We start from the raw sequence: 24,612 nt of genomic DNA on the forward strand, positions 1-24,612 counted from the left end.
TGTGTGTGTGTGTATAATATTTTATAAACCTGTAATATAGGTAATGAGGGAAGACAGTCTGTTGTTGACACAATGTTGACACATTGTTGTGTTAAGAATAAAACAATTTGGGATACATTGTTATAGGAACACAGTTAACTTTAGGGTGTTAAAGGCTGTCCATGCTGCATCACACAATTATGTTATTTTAAAACAGTACAGACCATCCTATCTTATTCCTTACTTATACAATAATGTTATGGAATTCTCGAGTATGATTGGTCAGAAGGTGTTTAATTTTCTGCATTGCTGCGATATAGTGTTTGCTGCAAGTCAAATCAGAGGTATACACTCACCATCCACTTTAACAGGAACACCCCCATACATTCATGCAGTTATCTAATAAGCCAATAAGGTAGCAGCAATGCAATGCATATAAAAACATATAGATTCAGGTCAAGCACTTCAGTTAATGTTCACATCAAATGTTCACAGCTAAGAATTTTTTTTTTTTTCATGAGCTAGGACAAGGACATATTTAGCACTAAATTGCATGTGGGATGTTATAACAACAAAAAAGAATGGTTTATTTAAAATTAGTCTACAATAGGTAAGCAAAACAACTCTGAAGTACATATATTGTGCAAAGCTTAGACAAAATTATCAGCAGGAAATGCAAATTAAATTTGGTGAAACAAGCAAGGATTTGACATTTTTTAGTAAATTGTGTCAAACTCAAAGACATATTTGCCTCATTGCAAGATTGTAAGACTATTGTGGTGATGGAAAAGATCTGTTCTTGACTGACATATTCCAAAGCGCAAATTACAGAAAGCAATTAATATTATTCACTTTTACAGAGCAAGAGCACAGAGCAATATGCTCTGAGTGCTATGATGGTTAATTTGCTGATGTTTCATGGTGTGAAAATAAAAAACCTTTCTGTGAACTAGTTGTGCATTGTTATGATTGGTCAGAACTTTTGGATGTTAATAACAACTTTATAAAAACATTTTTGCTATATTGTATTGTATATTATATGTTGTGCTAGCTAATTAGTTGTTGGGGACATCACTTTTTGTGTGATATGTGCTAGCAGAGAGAAGTTACTAATATATGTGCCCCTCATTATATTAAAATATTATGTATTGTATGTGGCACTGTAGTACATAAAAACATATCCTTAGTTCAGGACTTCTTTTCTCAAAGTAATCAGTGTCACACTGAATTTAAGTTGCCTGCAATGACATAGCTTACTACTGCTAACTAGAACAGACAAAAATACTGTTCCAGAGAAAGAGACATCTTCGATGCCTTTTTTAAATCATACTTTTTTTTTTTATACGAGCAAGGTATGGCATTTTTACCACTACTGTATAATGCTACAGTATGATTTATGTTCTGAAGGCACAGTGAAAGTAAGGAGCAGTGAAATGCAACTGTTCATTTCTGATACACCAGTGCTTCACATAAATAAATGCTGTCCTATGTACACCATCTAATGTACACATTACATTAGAAAAATATTTAGGCATAATTGTATGATTTAAATAAAATGATGTATTCCATATTCATTGTAGTATTCAATCTATCTGTAATAGGTCTTGAATATTTTAAATTTAAGTCAAAATAGTTATCTATATAATACTCATATGAAAAGCAGCAGAACTCATTGTAAAATATCTATAATATATTGTCTATTATTTAATACATTCAATACATTCAATGTAATAAATATTTATGTGAGCAATGCTATATAATCTGTAAACGCTATTGCTTTTTGTTACTGAACTGCCGCCAGACAAAGACAAGCTCTGTGATTATTGGAAATAGGTGGTGGACATGTTTTGCAAATGAAGAGATGCATTTTATACTGTTTTCCAAAATATTTTATATTATCTTCCAGAATAAACTAAGTGTAAACCAAGTCCTGGATATTACGTTTTTCACACTGATTTTTTTTTTTTTTTAAATAACACTAAAAAATGTATTAATTTTATTTCACATTATTGAATATTTTCAGAAACAAGACAATTATATAAATCATTGAAGTTTCATTTATTCACGTGATAAATTACTAATCACTTAATGTGTTGTCATTCATATTACACAGTAAGATACTATTAAAAAGGAAAGGGGTCTTACCTTCCAAATGTAACAAGAAAATGTATCTGTCAGTAAGTAGCCTATACCTATGCCTATATTTTTATTAATAGTACACCATGTCTATCTATCTAATGAAAATAAACTTTTCTTCACTTTAAGTAAATCTTTCTTCTTTATATCCCTCTGTGGTAACACAGACTAGAAAGCATTTCCCTCCCGGTAGAAACTGGGTTCTTCCCTCCACACTGGTCTTATTGGTCGAGTCCAAGCAATCAGGAAACCTAGCATCATTTCCCGCTTCCTTGGCTTACGTAACATTTCATAAGTGAGTTAGGATGTTGTTTGTTTTTAAGATCAGTTGTAAGTTCTGATTTACAACATTTTCCTTTCCTCAATATAATGAGTGAGCTATATATATATATATATATATATATATATATATATATATATATATATATATATATATATATATATATATATATAGTTGTAGATATTCAATACATATACACACTGATAACTGAATACTTTATTTGATTTTGCAGATGACAGTGAATCAAAAATGAACAAATTCCAGCACAGCCATTCACAGGGACAAAGGAGATTGAGAGAGAGAGAGAGAGAGAGAGAGAGAGAGAGAGAGAGAGAAGAGGTGGGGGTGATATGGTGCACTGGGGGACAGCAAGTGTACATTAAAAGAGTAATGACTGATAAGCTGTTTTGGTTTACTGATTTGTGGAAGTTCACAGCCTCATCAGATATAAATTATTTAAAAATGTTTGTATAGATTTTGGCTTATTGGTTTTTTTGGTGCTAAAAGGATAATTCCCAATTTATTAAAGAGTATCAGCAGTTTATTTACATTTTTACAGATCTAAAATATAAAATGTCATTTGGATGAACTGTCTCTTTTAAGTATTATACAGAATTGATTTCAAAATTATAAAATCTCACACAATAAATGTTCTGGGTTTGTTTGTTTTGATGAAACAATATATGAAAGGCACATACATCCTGTTAACAGTAAAATAACAATAGAGATAATATTTGACAGATGCTTGCTAAACCATTTCCCCTAAAGATTAACAAATACAAAAATATAATTATCATATCACAAAAAAGTGTTAAAAATCAGATGCAAATATGCCATTTCAACATTTCTGTGGTAGTGGATAGAAAATGTGATGGTAGACTTTTTTTTTTTTTTCTATTTACAAGTGATAATGAAAATTACAGATTTCTCTTATTTACAGTTAAAAGACATGACATGTACCCCAGCAAAATGAAAGGACTATTATTTGGAATGCTAAAAGGAAAACTAGACAAAATGTCTACATTTATGACAGTGCACTGTAGTTAGATGAGGCTTATAAAGTAGCTGTCTAGTATAAAGCATTAGAGTGTATGTGAATTCATAGCATATAGAAAGGCAAAACAATAGTGCCTTTTAATTATATCACAACTTATTATTATTTCTTGTAACATTATTTCTTTGGTGAAACAGCAAGTTCAACCCTTGGGAAGCGAAAACCACCCTTTGAAACACTATCACTGCTAGATGATGATGACACTCTAGACTTCTTGGAAGGGGAAACAACTCCAGCTCCTTCAATCCTTGCTTCACTATCTTCTCCAAGTGTCACTTCATATGAACCCTTGGATTTTGAGCCAAACCCACCAAATGTGCCAAACTTCAGCACTCCTTTTTTGCCTTTCACTTTAGCCCCTCCAACATCCATTGAAATGTTACCACCTTCTGTCTGTAAATGCCCTTCTACAGAAGAGGGGGAAGCAAGTTCTCCTTCATCACTGAGTGATGAAGAACGGTGCTTTGATTTCTTGTAAAGATCAAGTGAAGCAGATTTACTCTTAGGTGAAATTTTTAAACCAGAACTCCCCTCTACCATCTTTCCACCTATAAGCTCCCCAGAACTTGCACTTAATCCTTTAGACACTTTGGCACCCCCCTCAACTGTACCTTCAACTTCAGGTCCCTGAAAGGTAAGATCAGCTGCACTTCCACCCTTAGCTTTAGACTTGCCAAAGAATCGTGGCTTTTTGACTTTGACTTTCCCACCACTGCTTTTTAAATCTGGACATGGCACCTCCAGATTTGAACTAACATTACCACTAGCGGTTAATTCTCCTGACCCTACATCCACACCCATCTCCCTTCCTTCTATCTGAGGCAAAGCTATTCCAAATTTTGGCACTTTAATCTTAGGAAAGGTTACATTACCCTCCGTATACTCTATTGTACTTGAGTCTGCAACATCTGTATGCATGCCTATTTCTCCTGTTTTCTTATCTGAAGAACTTACATGGGGTACTTTAAGCTTTGCAGTTGGCATATTCAGCTCTACACCTTGAAATCCTTCTGCTTTAAAGCCTTCTGTATCTGTGTGCCCCTTCACTCTACCTTCAAAGGTCCCTTTTATCTCAGGGTCTGTCAAACTGCCCTTAACTTTTATGCCTTGCCCTTCTAACCTAGCATCAGAAGCACCCAGGTTCATACTCATTTCAGGTGATTGTAGCTTCGGAATATTGACATCAACATCAGCAGATTTGACCTTTGTACCTGACATTAACTTTGGCATTTTGATTTTGGATTTTTTAGCTTTGATGTCTGGGCCCTCCAAGCTAACATTTGGTGACTGAATATCAACTCCTGGTATATCTGCTTTAAGACTCCCAGGTGATGAATCAAATTCAACTGATTTTGAATTTCCAGACACTGAACCACCTCCTTTAACCTTTGGGGATTTGATGTCAAATTCCACATCAGGAAAATGTAACTTTCCAAACAATGGCTTCTTAACCTTAGGTCCTTTGAGATGCAAGTCAGGTGAGTCTGCAGATAGCTCAACATTGCCAGTTTTAGAATCAACATTAAGATCAGTCTTCATCTTTCCTTTCACCTTGGGCACTTTCAATTTACCTTTCTTTCCCTTCAAATGGATGTCCACATCAGGGCCTTCGAGACCCTTGCCAATCTTCGGCCCTTTGATATCCACGACTGGTCCTTTTATATCAGCTTCAACTTTGGGAACATTTACTTCAGCATCAGAATCCACTATTGGCCCCTTAATTCCAAAGGATGGCACTTTGATTTTGGGGATATTAAAACCTGCTCCCTCCATATTGATATTAGGTCCTTCAATGTCAATTTTGGGTGCCTTAATGTCACCTTCAATCTTGGGAACAGACAAATCAACATCCCCCTTTATTTTAGGGCCTTTAAGATTGAAATCCATGTCGGGCATTGCGATCTTTGGACCGGATATGGTTGGCATTTTGAATTTGGGACCTCTGATATTGCTTTCTGGTCCTTCAATGTCAATATCTGGGCTTTTGATATCGATATTAGGGCCTTTCACATCAATATCTCCCTTTGGCAGATTTATATCAATATCAGGGCCTTCACCTTTTGGACTTTTGAGGCCAAATGATGGCATTTTGATTTTTGGCATCTTCAAACCACCTCCTGGTCCTTCAATGTCCACATCTGGGCCTTCAATTTGTACTTTTGGTGTTTTGATGTCACCTTCAATCTTGGGAACTGAGATATCCACTTCTCCTTTTAACTTAGGGCCTTTAAGATTGAAGTCCATATCAGGTATTGAGATGTCTGGACCAGATAAGGTTGGCATTTTAAATGTGGGCCCTTTGATTTTGCCTTCTGTTCCTTGAATGTCAACATCTGGGCTTTTCATATCAATCTTAGGGCCTTTGACATCAATTTTTCCCTTTGGTAGATTTAAATCAACATCAGGGCCCTCAACCTTTGGCCCTTTCACCCCAAATGATGGCATTTTGAATTTTGGCATTTTGATGCCTCCTCCTGTGCCTTCTAGATCAAAATCTGGACCTTCAACGTCTATTTTTGGTGCTTTAATATCACCTTCAATCTTGGGAACAGACACATCCATATCACCCTTTATTTTAGGTCCTTTCAGATTTAAATCCACATCAGGCATTGAGACCTTTGGACCAGATATGGTTGGCATTTTGAATTTGGGACCTTTGATTTTTCCTTCTGGTCCTTCAACATCAATATCTGGGCTTTTAATATCAATTTTAGGGCCTTTGACATCAATATCTCCTTTTGGTAGGTTTAAGTCAATATCGGGGCCCTCAACTTTTGGCCCTTTCACCCCAAATGATGGCATTTTGAATTTTGGCATCTTGAAGCCTCCTCCTGTGCCTTCTACATCAAAATCTGGACCTTCAATGTCTACTTTTGGTGCTTTAATATCACCTTCAATCTTGGGAACAGACACATCCATATCACCCTTTATTTTAGGTCCTTTCAGATTGAAATCCATATCAGGCATTGAGATCTTTGGACCAGATATGGTTGGCATTTTGAATTTGGGACCTTTGATTTTCCCTTCTGGCCCTTCAATGTCAATATCTGGGCTCTGGATGTCAATCTTGGGTCCTTTCACATCAATATCTGTCTTGGGTAGATTTACATCAATATCAGGGCCTTCAACTTTTGGACCTTTGAGCCCAAATGATGGCATTTTGAATTTTGGCATTTTCAAACCACCCTCTACTCCTTCAACATCCACATCTGGCCCTTCAATGTCCACTTTCGGTGCTTTAAGGTCACCTTCAATCTTGGGAACTGAGATATCCACATCCCCCTTTAATTTAGGGCCTTTAAGATTAAAGTCCACATCAGGCATTGAGATCTTTGGACCAGATATGGTTGGCATTTTGAATTTGGGACCTTTGATTTTCCCTTCTGGCCCTTCAATGTCAATATCGGGGCTTTGGATGTCAATCTTAGGTCCTTTCACATCAATATCTGTCTTTGGTAGATTTACATCAATATCAGGGCCCTCAACTTTTGGACCTTTGAGCCCAAATGATGGCATTTTGAATTTTGGCATTTTCAAACCACCCTCTACTCCTTCAACATCCACATCTGGGCCTTCAATGTCCACTTTCGGTGCTTTGAGGTCACCTTCAATCTTGGGAACTGAGATATCCACATCCCCCTTTAATTTAGGGCCTTTAAGATTAAAGTCCACATCAGGCATTGAGATCTTTGGACCAGATATGGTTGGCATTTTGAATTTGGGACCTTTGATTTTTCCTTCTGGTCCTTCAACATCAATATCTGGGCTTTTAATTTCAATTTTAGGGCCTTTGACATCAATATCTCCTTTTGGTAGGTTTAAGTCAATATCAGGGCCCTCACATTTTGGCCCTTTGACCCCAAATGATGGCATTTTGAATTTTGGCATCTTGAAGCCTCCTCCTGTGCCTTCTACATCAAAATCTGGACCTTCAATGTCTACTTTTGGTGCTTTAATATCACCTTCAATCTTGGGAACAGACACATCCATATCACCCTTTATTTTAGGTCCTTTCAGATTTAAATCCACATCAGGCATTGAGATCTTTGGACCAGATATAGTTGGCATTTTGAATTTGGAACCTTTGATTTTCCCTTCTGGCCCTTCAATGTCAATATTGGGGCTTTGGATGTCAATCTTGGGTCCTTTCACATCAATATCTGTCTTTGGTAGATTTACATCAATATCAGGGCCCTCAACTTTTGGACCTTTGAGCCCAAATGATGGCATTTTGAATTTTGGCATTTTCAAACCACCCTCTACTCCTTCAACATCCACATCTGGGCCTTCAATGTCCACTTTCGGTGCTTTAAGGTCACCTTCAATCTTGGGAACTGAGATATCCACATCCCCCTTTAATTTAGGGCCTTTAAGATTAAAGTCTACATCAGGCATTGAGATCTTTGGACCAGATATGGTTGGCATTTTGAATTTGGAACCTTTGATTTTCCCTTCTGGTCCTTCAACATCAATATCTGGGCTTTTAATTTCAATTTTAGGGCCTTTGACATCAATATCTCCTTTTGGTAGGTTTAAGTCAATATCGGGGCCCTCAACTTTTGGCCCTTTCACCCCAAATGATGGCATTTTGAATTTTGGCATCTTGAAGCCTCCTCCTGTGCCTTCTACATCAAAATCTGGACCTTCAATGTCTACTTTTGGTGCTTTAATATCACCTTCAATCTTGGGAACAGAGACATCCATATCACCCTTTATTTTAGGTCCTTTCAGATTGAAATCCACATCAGGCATTGAGATCTTTGGACCAGATATGGTTGGCATTTTGAATTTGGGACCTTTGATTTTCCCTTCTGGCCCTTCAATGTCAATATCGGGGCTCTGGATGTCAATCTTGGGTCCTTTCACATCTATATCTGTCTTGGGTAGATTTACATCAATATCAGGGCCCTCAACTTTTGGACCTTTGAGCCCAAATGATGGCATTTTGAATTTTGGCATTTTCAAACCACCCTCTACTCCTTCAACATCCACATCTGGTCCTTCAATGTCCACTTTCGGTGCTTTAAGGTCACCTTCAATCTTGGGAACTGAGATATCCACATCCCCCTTTAATTTAGGGCCTTTAAGATTAAAGTCCACATCAGGCATTGAGATCTTTGGACCAGATATGGTTGGCATTTTGAATTTGGAACCTTTGATTTTCCCTTCTGGTCCTTCAACATCAATATCTGGGCTTTTAATATCAATTTTAGGGCCTTTGACATCAATATCTCCTTTTGGTAGGTTTAAGTCAATATCGGGGCCCTCAACTTTTGGCCCTTTCACCCCAAATGATGGCATTTTGAATTTTGGCATCTTGAAGCCTCCTCCTGTGCCTTCTACATCAAAATCTGGACCTTCAATGTCTACTTTTGGTGCTTTAATATCACCTTCAATCTTGGGAACAGAGACATCCATATCACCCTTTATTTTAGGTCCTTTCAGATTGAAATCCACATCAGGCATTGAGATCCTTGGACCAGATATGGTTGGCATTTTGAATTTGGGACCTTTGATTTTCCCTTCTGGCCCTTCAATGTCAATATCGGGGCTTTGGATGTCAATCTTGGGTCCTTTCACATCAATATCTGTCTTTGGTAGATTTACATCAATATCAGGGCCCTCAACTTTTGGACCTTTGAGCCCAAATGATGGCATTTTGAATTTTGGCATTTTCACACCACCCTCTACTCCTTCAACATCCACATCTGGGCCTTCAATGTCCACTTTTGGTGCTTTAAGGTCACCTTCAATCTTGGGAACTGAGATATCCACATCCCCCTTTAATTTAGGGCCTTTAAGATTAAAGTCCACATCAGGCATTGAGATCTTTGGACCAGATATGGTTGGCATTTTGAATTTGGGACCTTTGATTTTCCCTTCTGGTCCTTCAACACCAATATCTGGGCTTTTGATATCAATTTTAGGGCCTTTGACATCAATATCTCCTTTTGGTAGGTTTAAGTCAATATTGGGGCCTTCAACTTTTGGCCCTTTCACCCCAAATGATGGCATTTTGAATTTTGGCATCTTGAAGCCTCCTCCTGTGCCTTCTACATCAAAATCTGGACCTTCAATGTCTACTTTTGGTGCTTTAATATCACCTTCAATCTTGGGAACAGACACATCCATATCACCCTTTATTTTAGGTCCTTTCAGATTGAAATCCATATCAGGCATTGAGATCTTTGGACCAGATATGGTTGGCATTTTGAATTTGGGACCTTTGATTTTCCCTTCTGGCCCTTCAATGTCAAACTCGGGGCTTTGGATGTCAATCTTGGGTCCTTTCACATCAATATCTGTCTTTGGTAGATTTACATCAATATCAGGGCCCTCAACTTTTGGACCTTTGAGCCCAAATGATGGCATTTTGAATTTTGGCATTTTCAAACCACCCTCTACTCCTTCAACATCCACATCTGGGCCTTCAATGTCCACTTTCGGTGCTTTAAGGTCACCTTCAATCTTGGGAACTGAGATATCCACATCCCCCTTTAATTTAGGGCCTTTAAGATTAAAGTCCACATCAGGCATTGAGATCTTTGGACCAGATATGGTTGGCATTTTGAATTTGGGACCTTTGATTTTTCCTTCTGGTCCTTCAACATCAATATCTGGGCTTTTGATATCAATCTTAGGGCCTTTGACATCAATATCTCCTTTTGGTAGGTTTAAGTCAATATCGGGGCCTTCAACTTTTGGCCCTTTCACCCCAAATGATGGCATTTTGAATTTTGGCATCTTGAAGCCTCCTCCTGTGCCTTCTACATCAAAATCTGGACCTTCAATGTCTACTTTTGGTGCTTTAATATCACCTTCAATCTTGGGAACAGACACATCCATATCACCCTTTATTTTAGGTCCTTTCAGATTGAAATCCATATCAGGCATTGAGATCTTTGGACCAGATATGGTTGGCATTTTGAATTTGGGACCTTTGATTTTCCCTTCTGGCCCTTCAATGTCAATATCGGGGCTTTGGATGTCAATCTTGGGTCCTTTCACATCAATATCTGTCTTTGGTAGATTTACATCAATATCAGGGCCCTCAACTTTTGGACCTTTGAGCCCAAATGATGGCATTTTGAATTTTGGCATTTTCACACCACCCTCTACTCCTTCAACATCCACATCTGGGCCTTCAATGTCCACTTTCGGTGCTTTAAGGTCACCTTCAATCTTGGGAACTGAGATATCCACATCCCCCTTTAATTTAGGTCCTTTCAGATTGAAATCCATATCAGGCATTGAGATCTTTGGACCAGATATGGTTGGCATTTTGAATTTGGGACCTTTGATTTTCCCTTCTGGTCCTTCAACATCAATATCTGGGCTTTTGATATCAATCTTAGGGCCTTTGACATCAATATCTCCTTTTGGTAGGTTTAAGTCAATATCAGGGCCTTCAACTTTTGGCCCTTTCACCCCAAATGATGGCATTTTGAATTTTGGCATTTTGATGCCTCCTCCTGTGCCTTCTAGATCAAAATCTGGACCTTCAATGTCCACTTTTGGTGCTTTAATATCACCTTCAATCTTGGGAACAGACACATCCATATCACCCTTTATTTTAGGGCCTTTCAGATTGAAATCCACATCAGGCATTGAGATCTTTGGACCAGATATGGTTGGCATTTTGAATTTGGGACCTTTGATTTTTCCTTCTGGTCCTTCAACATCAATATCTGGGCTTTTAATATCAATTTTAGGGCCTTTGACATCAATATCTCCTTTTGGTAGGTTTAAGTCAATATCGGGGCCCTCAACTTTTGGCCCTTTCACCCCAAATGATGGCATTTTGAATTTTGGCATCTTGAAGCCTCCTCCTGTGCCTTCTACATCAAAATCTGGACCTTCAATGTCTACTTTTGGTGCTTTAATATCACCTTCAATCTTAGGAACAGACACATCCATATCACCCTTTATTTTAGGTCCTTTCAGATGGAAATCCATATCAGGCATTGAGATCTTTGGACCAGATATGGTTGGCATTTTGAATTTGGGACCTTTGATTTTCCCTTCTGGCCCTTCAATGTCAATATCGGGGCTTTGGATGTCAATCTTGGGTCCTTTCACATCAATATCTGTCTTTGGTAGATTAACATCAATATCAGGGCCCTCAACTTTTGGACCTTTGAGCCCAAATGATGGCATTTTGAATTTTGGCATTTTCACACCACCCTCTACTCCTTCAACATCCACATCTGGGCCTTCAATGTCCACTTTCGGTGCTTTAAGGTCACCTTCAATCTTGGGAACTGAGATATCCACATCCCCCTTTAATTTAGGTCCTTTCAGATTGAAATCCATATCAGGCATTGAGATCTTTGGACCAGATATGGTTGGCATTTTGAATTTGGGACCTTTGATTTTCCCTTCTGGTCCTTCAACATCAATATCTGGGCTTTTGATATCAATCTTAGGGCCTTTGACATCAATATCTCCTTTTGGTAGGTTTAAGTCAATATCAGGGCCTTCAACTTTTGGCCCTTTCACCCCAAATGATGGCATTTTGAATTTTGGCATTTTGATGCCTCCTCCTGTGCCTTCTAGATCAAAATCTGGACCTTCAATGTCCACTTTTGGTGCTTTAATATCACCTTCAATCTTGGGAACAGACACATCCATATCACCCTTTATTTTAGGGCCTTTCAGATTGAAATCCACATCAGGCATTGAGATCTTTGGACCAGATATGGTTGGCATTTTGAATTTGGGACCTTTGATTTTTCCTTCTGGTCCTTCAACATCAATATCTGGGCTTTTAATATCAATTTTAGGGCCTTTGACATCAATATCTCCTTTTGGTAGGTTTAAGTCAATATCGGGGCCCTCAACTTTTGGCCCTTTCACCCCAAATGATGGCATTTTGAATTTTGGCATCTTGAAGCCTCCTCCTGTGCCTTCTACATCAAAATCTGGACCTTCAATGTCTACTTTTGGTGCTTTAATATCACCTTCAATCTTGGGAACAGACACATCCATATCACCCTTTATTTTAGGTCCTTTCAGATTGAAATCCATATCAGGCATTGAGATCTTTGGACCAGATATGGTTGGCATTTTGAATTTGGGACCTTTGATTTTCCCTTCTGGCCCTTCAATGTCAATATCTGGGCTCTGGATGTCAATCTTGGGTCCTTTCACATCAATATCTGTCTTGGGTAGATTTACATCAATATCAGGGCCTTCAACTTTTGGACCTTTGAGCCCAAATGATGGCATTTTGAATTTTGGCATTTTCAAACCACCCTCTACTCCTTCAACATCCACATCTGGCCCTTCAATGTCCACTTTCGGTGCTTTAAGGTCACCTTCAATCTTGGGAACTGAGATATCCACATCCCCCTTTAATTTAGGGCCTTTAAGATTAAAGTCCACATCAGGCATTGAGATCTTTGGACCAGATATGGTTGGCATTTTGAATTTGGGACCTTTGATTTTCCCTTCTGGCCCTTCAATGTCAATATCGGGGCTTTGGATGTCAATCTTAGGTCCTTTCACATCAATATCTGTCTTTGGTAGATTTACATCAATATCAGGGCCCTCAACTTTTGGACCTTTGAGCCCAAATGATGGCATTTTGAATTTTGGCATTTTCAAACCACCCTCTACTCCTTCAACATCCACATCTGGGCCTTCAATGTCCACTTTCGGTGCTTTGAGGTCACCTTCAATCTTGGGAACTGAGATATCCACATCCCCCTTTAATTTAGGGCCTTTAAGATTAAAGTCCACATCAGGCATTGAGATCTTTGGACCAGATATGGTTGGCATTTTGAATTTGGGACCTTTGATTTTTCCTTCTGGTCCTTCAACATCAATATCTGGGCTTTTAATTTCAATTTTAGGGCCTTTGACATCAATATCTCCTTTTGGTAGGTTTAAGTCAATATCAGGGCCCTCACATTTTGGCCCTTTGACCCCAAATGATGGCATTTTGAATTTTGGCATCTTGAAGCCTCCTCCTGTGCCTTCTACATCAAAATCTGGACCTTCAATGTCTACTTTTGGTGCTTTAATATCACCTTCAATCTTGGGAACAGACACATCCATATCACCCTTTATTTTAGGTCCTTTCAGATTTAAATCCACATCAGGCATTGAGATCTTTGGACCAGATATGGTTGGCATTTTGAATTTGGGACCTTTGATTTTTCCTTCTGGTAATTCAACATCAATATCTGGGCTTTTAATATCAATTTTAGGGCCTTTTCCATCAACATCTCCTTTTGGTAGGTTTAAGTCAATATCAGGGCCCTCAATTTTTGGCCCTTTCACCCCAAATGATGGCATTTTGAATTTTGGCATCTTGAAGCCTCCTTCTGTGCCTTCAACATCAAAATCTGGACCTTCAATTTCAACTTTTGGTGCTTTGAGGTCACCTTCAATCTTGGGAACTGAGATATCCACATCCCCCTTTAATTTAGGGCCTTTAAGATTAAAGTCCACATCAGGCATGGAGATCTTTGGACCAGATATGGTTGGCATTTTGAATTTGGGACCTTTGATTTTCCCTTCTGGCCCTTCAATGTCAATATCGGGGCTCTGGATGTCAATCTTGGGTCCTTTCACATCAATATCTGTCTTGGGTAGATTTACATCAATATCAGGGCCCTCAACTTTTGGACCTTTGAGCCCAAATGATGGCATTTTAAATTTTGGCATTTTCAAACCACCCTCTACTCCTTCAACATCCAAATCTGGGCCTTCAATTTCAACTTTCGGTGCTCTGATGTCACCTTCAATCTTGGGAACTGAGATATCCACATCCCCCTTTAATTTAGGGCCTTTAAGATTAAAGTCCACATCAGGCATTGAGAGCTTTGGACCCGATAAAGTTGGCATTTTGAATTTTGGACCTTTGATTTTCCCTTCTGGTCCTTCAACATCAATATCTGGGCTTTTAATATCAATCTTCGGGCCTTTGACGTCAATATCTCCTTTTGGTAGGTTTAAGTCAATATCAGGGCCCTCAACTTTTGGCCCTTTCACCTCAAATGATGGCATTTTGAATTTTGGCATCTTCAAACCCTCTGGTCCTTCAACATCCACATCTGGGCCTTCAATTTCAACTTTCGGTGCTTTGAGGTCACCTTCAATTTTGGGAACCGAGATATTCACATCCCCCTTTAATTTCGGGCCTTTAAGATTAAAATCCAGATCAGGCAAATTAATATTTGGCCCTGAGACAGATGGCATATTGATTTTAGGACCTTTGATTTTTCCTTCTGGAACCTCTATGTCAACAGATGGACTTTTAATGTTGACATTTACATCTGACTCATCCATACTTGGCATATCAGCTTTAGACGATTTGAATCCAAATTTTGGCATTTTGAATTTTGGCATCTTAAATCCACCCTCTGGACTTTTGGCTTCTACAGTGACATCACCTTTTGGAACTTTAACATCAATATCTGGCCCTTCCATTTTGGGACCTTTCAATCCAAATCTTGGCATTTTAAACTTAGATTTCTTGACTGAAGCTCCTGAAACTTCAAGGTCGATTTTGGTCCCTTCCATTTCAACTTTAGGAGTCTTGACTTTTCCCCCTGGAACCTCAATATCAACCTCTGGACCTTTTATGTCCACTTTAGGTGCTTTGATGTCCCCTTCAACTTTTGGTAATGAAACATCAACATCGCCTTTCAATTTAGGGCTCTTAAGATTGAAATCCACATCTGGCATGGAGATCTTTGGACCAGAAATTGATGGCATCTTAAATTTTGGACCTTTCACTTTGCCCTCAGGTCCCTCAATGTCAAGATCTGGTGCCTTGATATCTACTGATGGTCCTTTTATGTCAACTTCAGCTTTTGGAAGATTCAGATCAACGTCAGGACCTTCAAGCTTGGGGCCCTTAAGTCCAAATGATGGCATTTTGATTTTTGGCATTTTGAGTCCTCCTTCAGGGCCCTCAATATCAATGTCTGGACCTTTGATGTCCACTTTAGGTGCTTTGATGTCACCTTCAAGCTTTGGCACTGAGACATCAACTTCCCCTTTCACCTTAGGACCCTTAAGGTTGAAATCCACATCCGGCATGGAGATCTTCGGACCAGAAATTGATGGCATCTTGAATTTCGGACCTTTCAGTTTTCCGTCAGGTCCCTCAATATCTACTTCTGGTGCCTTGATATCTAGTGATGGGCCTTTCATATCCAGTTCGCCTTTAGGAAGACTTACATCTACATCAGGCCCTTCAACCTTTGAACCTTTAATTCCAAATGATGGCATTTTAATTTTTGGCATTTTAAATCCTCCTTCAGGGCCTTCAATGTCAACATTTGGGCCTTCAATGTCTACTTTTGGTGCTTGTAGATCTCCTTCAAGTTTTGGAACTGAAACATCAACTTCTCCTTTCACCTTAGGACCCTTAAGGTTGAAATCCACATCTGGCATGGAGATCTTTGGACCAGAAATTGATGGCATCTTAAATTTTGGACCTTTCACTTTGCCCTCAGGTCCCTCAATGTCAAGATCTGGTGCCTTGATATCTACTGATGGTCCTTTTATGTCAACTTCAGCTTTTGGAAGATTCAGATCAACGTCAGGACCTTCAAGCTTGGGGCCCTTAAGTCCAAATGATGGCATTTTGATTTTTGGCATTTTGAGTCCTCCTTCAGGGCCCTCAATATCAATGTCTGGACCTTTGATGTCCACTTTAGGTGCTTTGATGTCACCTTCAAGCTTTGGCACTGAGACATCAACTTCCCCTTTCACCTTAGGACCCTTAAGGTTGAAATCCACATCTGGCATGGAGATCTTTGGACCAGAAATTGATGGCATCTTGAATTTTGGACCTTTCACTTTGCCCTCGGGTCCTTCAATGTCAAGATCAGGTGCCTTGATATCTACTGATGGTCCTTTTATGTCAACTTCAGCTTTTGGTAGATTTAAATCAACGTCAGGACCTTCAACTTTTGGACCCTTAAGTCCAAATGATGGCATTTTGATTTTTGGCATTTTGAATCCACCTTCAGGGCCCTCAATATCAACATCTGGACCTTTGATGTCCCCTTCAAGCTTTGGCACTGAAACATCAACTTCTCCTTTCACCTTAGGGCCCTTAAGATTAAAATCCACATCTGGCATGGAGATCTTTGGACCAGAAATTGATGGCATCTTGAATTTTGGACCTTTCACTTTTCCCTCAGGTCCCTCAATGTCAAGATCTGGTGCCTTGATATCTACTGATGGTCCTTTTATGTCAACTTCAGCTTTTGGAAGATTTAGATCAACATCAGGACCTTCAACCTTTGGACCCTTAAGTCCAAATGATGGCATTTTGAGTTTTGGCATTTTGAAGCCGCCTTCAGGGCCCTCAATATCAACATCTGGACCTTTAATGTCCAATTTAGGTGCTTTGATGTCACCTTCAACTTTTGGCACTGAGACATCAACTTCTCCTTTCACCTTAGGACCCTTAAGGTTGAAATCCACATCAGGCATGGAGATCTTTGGACCAGAAATTGATGGCATCTTGAATTTCGGACCTTTCACTTTGCCCTCAGGTCCTTCAATGTCAAGATCAGGTGCCTTGATATCTACTGATGGTCCTTTTATGTCAACTTCAGCTTTTGGAAGATTCACATCAACGTCAGGACCTTCAAGCTTCGGGCCCTTCATTCCAAATGATGGCATTTTGATTTTTGGCATTTTGAGTCCACCTTCAGGGCCTTCAATATCAACGTCTGGACCTTTGATGTCCCCTTCAAGCTTTGGCACTGAAACATCAACTTCTCCTTTCACCTTAGGGCCCTTAAGGTTGAAATCCACATCTGGCATGGAGATCTTTGGACCAGAAATTGATGGCATCTTGAATTTTGGACCTTTTACTTTGCCCTCAGGTCCATCAATGTCAAGATCTGGTGCCTTGATATCTACTGATGGTCCTTTTATGTCAACTTCAGCTTTTGGTAGATTTAAATCAACGTCAGGACCTTCAAGCTTTGGACCCTTAATTCCAAATGATGGCATTTTGATTTTTGGCATTTTGAATCCGCCTTCAGGGCCCTCAATATCAACATCTGGACCTTTGATGTCCATTTTAGGTGCTTTGATGTCCCCTTCAACTTTTGGCACTGAGACATCAACTTCTCCTTTCACCTTAGGGCCCTTAAGGTTGAAATCCACATCTGGCATGGAGATCTTTGGACCAGAAATTGATGGCATCTTGAATTTTGGACCTTTCACTTTGCCCTCGGGTCCTTCAATGTCAAGATCAGGTGCCTTGATATCTACTGATGGTCCTTTTATGTCAACTTCAGCTTTTGGAAGATTCAGATCAACATCAGGACCTTCAACTTTTGGACCCTTAAGTCCAAATGATGGCATTTTGATTTTTGGCATTTTGAATCCACCTTCAGGGCCCTCAATATCAACATCTGGACCTTTGATGTCCCCTTCAAGCTTTGGCACTGAAACATCAACTTCTCCTTTCACCTTAGGGCCCTTAAGGTTGAAATCCACATCTGGCATGGAGATCTTTGGACCAGAAATTGATGGCATCTTGAATTTTGGACCTTTCACTTTTCCCTCAGGTCCCTCAATGTCAAGATCTGGTGCCTTGATATCTACTGATGGTCCTTTTATGTCAACTTCAGCTTTTGGAACACTAACATCAACATCAGGACCTTCAACCTTTGGACCTTTAAATCCAAATGATGGCATTTTGATTTTTGGCATTTTGAATCCGCCTTCAGGGCCCTCAATATCAACCTCTGGACCTTTGATGTCCACTTTAGGTGCTTTGATGTCACCTTCAAGCTTTGGCACTGAGACATCAACTTCCCCTTTCACCTTAGGACCCTTAAGGTTGAAATCCACATCTGGCATGGAGATCTTTGGACCAGAAATTGATGGCATCTTGAATTTCGGACCTTTCACTTTGCCCTCAGGTCCTTCAATGTCAAGATCAGGTGCCTTGATATCTACTGATGGTCCTTTTATGTCAACTTCAGCTTTTGGAAGATTCAGATCAACATCAGGACCTTCAAGCTTCGGGCCCTTCATTCCAAATGATGGCATTTTGATTTTTGGCATTTTGAGTCCACCTTCAGGGCCTTCAATATCAACGTCTGGACCTTTGATGTCCCCTTCAAGCTTTGGCACTGAAACATCAACTTCTCCTTTCACCTTAGGGCCCTTAAGGTTGAAATCCACATCTGGCATGGAGATCTTTGGACCAGAAATTGATGGCATCTTGAATTTTGGACCTTTTACTTTGCCCTCAGGTCCCTCAATGTCAAGATCAGGTGCCTTGATATCTACTGATGGTCCTTTTATGTCAACTTCAGCTTTTGGTAGATTTAAATCAACGTCAGGACCTTCAAGCTTCGGACCCTTAATTCCAAATGATGGCATTTTGATTTTTGGCATTTTGAATCCGCCTTCAGGGCCTTCAATATCAACATCTGGACCTTTGATGTCCATTTTAGGTGCTTTGATGTCACCTTCAACTTTTGGCACTGAGACATCAACTTCCCCTTTCACCTTAGGACCCTTAAGGTTGAAATCCACATCAGGCATGGAGATCTTTGGACCAGAAATTGATGGCATCTTGAATTTTGGACCTTTCACTTTGCCCTCGGGTCCTTCAATGTCAAGATCAGGTGCCTTGATATCTACTGATGGTCCTTTTATGTCAACTTCAGCTTTTGGTAGATTTAAATCAACGTCAGGACCTTCAAGCTTCGGACCCTTAATTCCAAATGATGGCATTTTGATTTTTGGCATTTTGAATCCGCCTTCAGGGCCCTCAATATCAACATCTGGACCTTTGAGGTCCACTTTAGGTGCTTTGATGTCCCCTTCAACTTTTGGCACTGAGACATCAACTTCCCCTTTCACCTTAGGACCCTTAAGGTTGAAATCCACATCAGGCATGGAGATCTTTGGACCAGAAATTGATGGCATCTTGAATTTTGGACCTTTCACTTTGCCCTCAGGTCCTTCAATGTCAAGATCTGGTGCCTTGATATCTACTGATGGTCCTTTTATGTCAACTTCAGCTTTTGGTAGATTTAAATCAACGTCAGGACCTTCAAGCTTCGGACCCTTCATTCCAAATGATGGCATTTTGATTTTTGGCATTTTGAATCCACCTTCAGGGCCCTCAATATCAACATCTGGACCTATGATGTCCACTTTAGGTGCTTTGATGTCCCCTTCAACTTTTGGCACTGAGACATCAACTTCCCCTTTCACCTTAGGACCCTTAAGGTTGAAATCCACATCAGGCATGGAGATCTTTGGACCAGAAATTGATGGCATCTTGAATTTTGGACCTTTCACTTTTCCCTCAGGTCCCTCAATGTCAAGATCTGGTGCCTTGATATCTACTGATGGTCCTTTTATGTCAACTTCAGCTTTTGGTAGATTTAAATCAACGTCAGGACCTTCAAGCTTCGGCCCCTTAATTCCAAATGATGGCATTTTGATTTTTGGCATTTTGAATCCGCCTTCAGGGCCCTCAATATCAACATCTGGACCTTTGATGTCCACTTTAGGTGCTTTGATGTCCCCTTCAACTTTTGGCACTGAGACATCAACTTCCCCTTTCACCTTAGGACCCTTAAGGTTGAAATCCACATCAGGCATGGAGATCTTTGGACCAGAAATTGATGGCATCTTGAATTTTGGACCTTTCACTTTTCCCTCAGGTCCCTCAATGTCAAGATCTGGTGCCTTGATATCTACTGATGGTCCTTTTATGTCAACTTCAGCTTTTGGTAGATTTAAATCAACATCAGGACCTTCAAGCTTCGGACCCTTAATTCCAAATGATGGCATTTTGATTTTTGGCATTTTGAATCCGCCTTCAGGGCCCTCAATATCAACATCTGGACCTTTGATGTCCACTTTAGGTGCTTTGATGTCCCCTTCAACTTTTGGCACTGAGACATCAACTTCCCCTTTCACCTTAGGACCCTTAAGGTTGAAATCCACATCAGGCATGGAGATCTTTGGACCAGAAATTGATGGCATCTTGAATTTTGGACCTTTCACTTTGCCCTCAGGTCCTTCAATGTCAAGATCTGGTGCCTTGATATCTACTGATGGTCCTTTTATATCAACTTCAGCTTTTGGTAGATTTAAATCAACGTCAGGACCTTCAAGCTTCGGACCCTTCATTCCAAATGATGGCATTTTGATTTTTGGCATTTTGAATCCACCTTCAGGGCCCTCAATATCAACATCTGGACCTATGATGTCCACTTTAGGTGCTTTGATGTCCCCTTCAACTTTTGGCACTGAGACATCAACTTCCCCTTTCACCTTAGGACCCTTAAGGTTGAAATCCACATCAGGCATGGAGATCTTTGGACCAGAAATTGATGGCATCTTGAATTTTGGACCTTTCACTTTTCCCTCAGGTCCTTCAATGTCAAGATCTGGTGCCTTGATATCTACTGATGGTCCTTTTATGTCAACTTCAGCTTTTGGTAGATTTAAATCAACGTCAGGACCTTCAAGCTTCGGCCCCTTAATTCCAAATGATGGCATTTTGATTTTTGGCATTTTGAATCCGCCTTCAGGGCCCTCAATATCAACATCTGGACCTTTGATGTCCACTTTAGGTGCTTTGATGTCACCTTCAAGCTTTGGCACTGAGACATCAACTTCTCCTTTCACCTTAGGACCCTTAAGGTTGAAATCCACATCAGGCATGGAGATCTTTGGACCAGAAATTGATGGCATCTTGAATTTTGGACCTTTCACTTTTCCCTCAGGTCCTTCAATGTCAAGATCAGGTGCCTTGATATCTACTGATGGTCCTTTTATTTCAACTTCAGCTTTTGGTAGATTTAAATCAACATCAGGACCTTCAAGCTTCGGCCCTTTAATTCCAAATGATGGCATTTTGATTTTTGGCATTTTGAATCCGCCTTCAGGGCCCTCAATATCAACATCTGGACCTTTGAGGTCCACTTTAGGTGCTTTGATGTCCCCTTCAACTTTTGGCACTGAGACATCAACTTCCCCTTTCACCTTAGGACCCTTAAGGTTGAAATCCACATCAGGCATGGAGATCTTTGGACCAGAAATTGATGGCATCTTGAATTTTGGACCTTTCACTTTGCCCTCAGGTCCCTCAATGTCAAGATCAGGTGCCTTGATATCTACTGATGGTCCTTTTATGTCAACTTCAGCTTTTGGTAGATTTAAATCAACGTCAGGACCTTCAAGCTTCGGCCCCTTATTTCCAAATGATGGCATTTTGATTTTTGGCATTTTGTATCCACCTTCAGGGCCCTCAATATCAACATCTGGACCTTTGATGTCCACTTTAGGTGCTTTGTTGTCCCCTTCAAGCTTTGGCACTGAAAGATCAACTTCTCCTTTCAGCTTAGGACCCTTAAGGTTGAAATCCACATCAGGCATGGAGATCTTTGGACCAGAAATTGATGGCATCTTGAATTTTGGACCTTTCACTTTGCCCTCAGGTCCCTCAATGTCAAGATCAGGTGCCTTGATATCTACTGATGGTCCTTTTATTTCAACTTCAGCTTTTGGTAGATTTAAATCAACATCAGGACCTTCAAGCTTCGGCCCTTTAATTCCAAATGATGGCATTTTGATTTTTGGCATTTTGAATCCGCCTTCAGGGCCCTCAATATCAACATCTGGACCTTTGAGGTCCACTTTAGGTGCTTTGATGTCCCCTTCAACTTTTGGCACTGAGACATCAACTTCCCCTTTCACCTTAGGACCCTTAAGGTTGAAATCCACATCAGGCATGGAGATCTTTGGACCAGAAATTGATGGCATCTTGAATTTTGGACCTTTCACTTTGCCCTCAGGTCCCTCAATGTCAAGATCAGGTGCCTTGATATCTACTGATGGTCCTTTTATGTCAACTTCAGCTTTTGGTAGATTTAAATCAACGTCAGGACCTTCAAGCTTCGGCCCCTTATTTCCAAATGATGGCATTTTGATTTTTGGCATTTTGTATCCACCTTCAGGGCCCTCAATATCAACATCTGGACCTTTGATGTCCACTTTAGGTGCTTTGATGTCCCCTTCAAGCTTTGGCACTGAAACATCAACTTCTCCTTTCAGCTTAGGACCCTTAAGGTTGAAATCCACATCAGGCATGGAGATCGTGGGACCAGAAATTGACGGCATCTTGATTTTTGGACCTTTCACTTTTCCATCAGGTCCCTCAATATCAACGTCTGGTGCCGTGATATCCAGTGATGGTCCTTTTATATCAACGTCTCCTTTGGAAAGACTAACATCAACATCAGGGCCTTCAAGCTTCGGACCCTTAATTCCAAATGATGGCATTTTGACTTTTGGCATTTTGAATCCGCCTTCAGGGCCCTCAATATCAACGTCTGGACCTTTGATGTCCAATTTAGGTGCTTTGATGTCCCCTTCAAGCTTTGGCACTGATGCTTCAACTCCCCCTTTCACCTTAGGGCCTTTAAGGTTGAAATCGACATCTGGCACGGAGATCTTTGGACCAGAGATGGATGGCATCTTGAATTTTTGACCCTTCACTTTTCCTTCAGGTCCCTCAATATCAACTTCTGGTGCCTTGATATCTACTGATGATCCTTTTATATCAACGTCTCCTTTGGGAAGACTAACATCAACATCAGGGCCTTCAAGCTTCGGACCCTTCAATCCAAATGATGGCATTTTGATTTTTGGCATTTTGTATCCACCTTCAGGGCCCTCAATATCAACATCTGGACCTTTGATGTCCACTTTAGGTGCTTTGATGTCACCTTCAACTTTTGGCACTGAAACATCAACTTCCCCTTTCACCTTAGGGCCTTTAAGGTTGAAATCTACATCTGGCATGGAGATCTTTGGACCAGAGATGGATGGCATCTTGAATTTTTGACCCTTCACTTTTCCTTCAGGTCCCTCAATATCAACTTCTGGTGCCTTGATATCTACTGACGGTCCTTTTATATCAATGTCTCCTTTGGGAAGACTAACATCAACATCAGGGCCTTCAAGCTTCGGACCCTTCAATCCAAATGATGGCATTTTGATTTTTGCCATTTTGTATCCACCTTCAGGGCCCTCAATATCAACATCTGGACCTCTGATGTCCACTTTAGGTGCTTTGACATCCCCTTCAACTTTTGGCACTGAAACATCAACTTCCCCTTTCACTTTAGAGCCTTTAAGGTTGAAATCCACATCTGGCATGGAGATCTTTGAACCAGAGATGGATGGCATCTTGAATTTTTGACCCTTCACTTTTCCTTCAGGTCCCTCAATATCAACTTCTGGTGCCTTGATATCTACTGATGGTCCTTTTATATCAACTTCTCCTTTGGGAAGACTAACATCAACATCAGGGCCTTCAAGCTTCGGACCCTTCAATCCAAATGATGGCATTTTGATTTTTGGCATTTTGTATCCACCTTCAGGGCCCTCAATATCAACATCTGGACCTTTGATGTCCACTTTAGGTGCTTTGACATCGCCTTCAACTTTTGGCACCGAAACATCAACTTCCCTTTTTACCTTAGGGCCCTTAATATTAATATCCATTTTTGCCATTTCTGAACCTGAAACGGATGTCAAATTCAGCTTTGGGTCTATAACACCAGGAGCCTTGATTTCTATTTTTGCTGCTTTGATGTCAACCTCACTTTTGGGAATACCTATGTCTGCATCACTCTTGTCAGCCTTTTGACCCTTAATTTCAATTGATGACACTTTTATTTTTGACATCTTAACTCCTCCTTCTGATCCCTCTGGACCTATAATGTCCACCTTGGGTGCTTTGATATCCTTTTCAGCTTCTGTCCCTGCAATAGTAACTTCACGTTTCATTTTCAACATTTTATCACTATTGCTTACCTGATCCTTATCTGCCCCTATGCCAAGTGTAACTGAGAGATCGGCATAACCTGTGTTTGTGTCTGATGTGAGTGAGCCTTTGCCTCTTACGCTATTATCATGTTGAATCCATTCAGAAGACCCTTCTCCCCCATGTGTTTTTACCGCTGACAGTCCAGTGTCATATATATTAAATCTCAAATCACTCACACTTCCCTCTGTTCCTTTTGTTGTAATTGATGTTTTGACATGTGCTGTACTCCAGTGCTTCTCAGAGGAGCCCTCTGGATCTCTTAATCTACCTTCTCCAAGATCTAAACCCTCTTGCCCACTGACCCTACTTATG

General features: G+C 40.2%; 2 protein-coding genes across 9 annotated transcripts in view; both read right to left on the reverse strand.

Annotated features, from left to right (window-relative positions):
* The window catches only part of klhl4 (kelch-like family member 4), a 42,728-nt gene extending 40,260 nt beyond the window's left edge, over positions 1-2,468 (reverse strand). For both annotated transcript variants that reach the window (XM_053630956.1, XM_053630955.1), the window contains exon 1: positions 2,125-2,468. The gene's annotated coding sequence lies outside the window, so the exon portion shown is untranslated. The remainder of the gene's footprint in view (positions 1-2,124) is intronic.
* A 128-nt stretch (positions 2,469-2,596) lies between these two features.
* ahnak (AHNAK nucleoprotein) overlaps positions 2,597-24,612 on the reverse strand; it is a 42,587-nt gene continuing 20,571 nt past the window's right edge. For 5 of the 7 annotated variants that reach the window (XM_053630960.1, XM_053630957.1, XM_053630961.1 and 2 more), the window contains one exon: positions 2,597-24,612. This exon is cut by the window's right edge and continues 278 nt beyond it. In XM_053630960.1, coding sequence (XP_053486935.1) covers positions 3,567-24,612 — 21,046 coding nt within the window. In that variant the 3' untranslated portion in view covers positions 2,597-3,566. The other 2 variants (XM_053630964.1, XM_053630963.1) reach the window with 2 other exon arrangements.

The sequence above is a fragment of the Ictalurus furcatus genome, chromosome 8 (assembly GCF_023375685.1).
Source record: "Ictalurus furcatus strain D&B chromosome 8, Billie_1.0, whole genome shotgun sequence".
Lineage (NCBI taxonomy): Eukaryota > Metazoa > Chordata > Actinopteri > Siluriformes > Ictaluridae > Ictalurus > Ictalurus furcatus.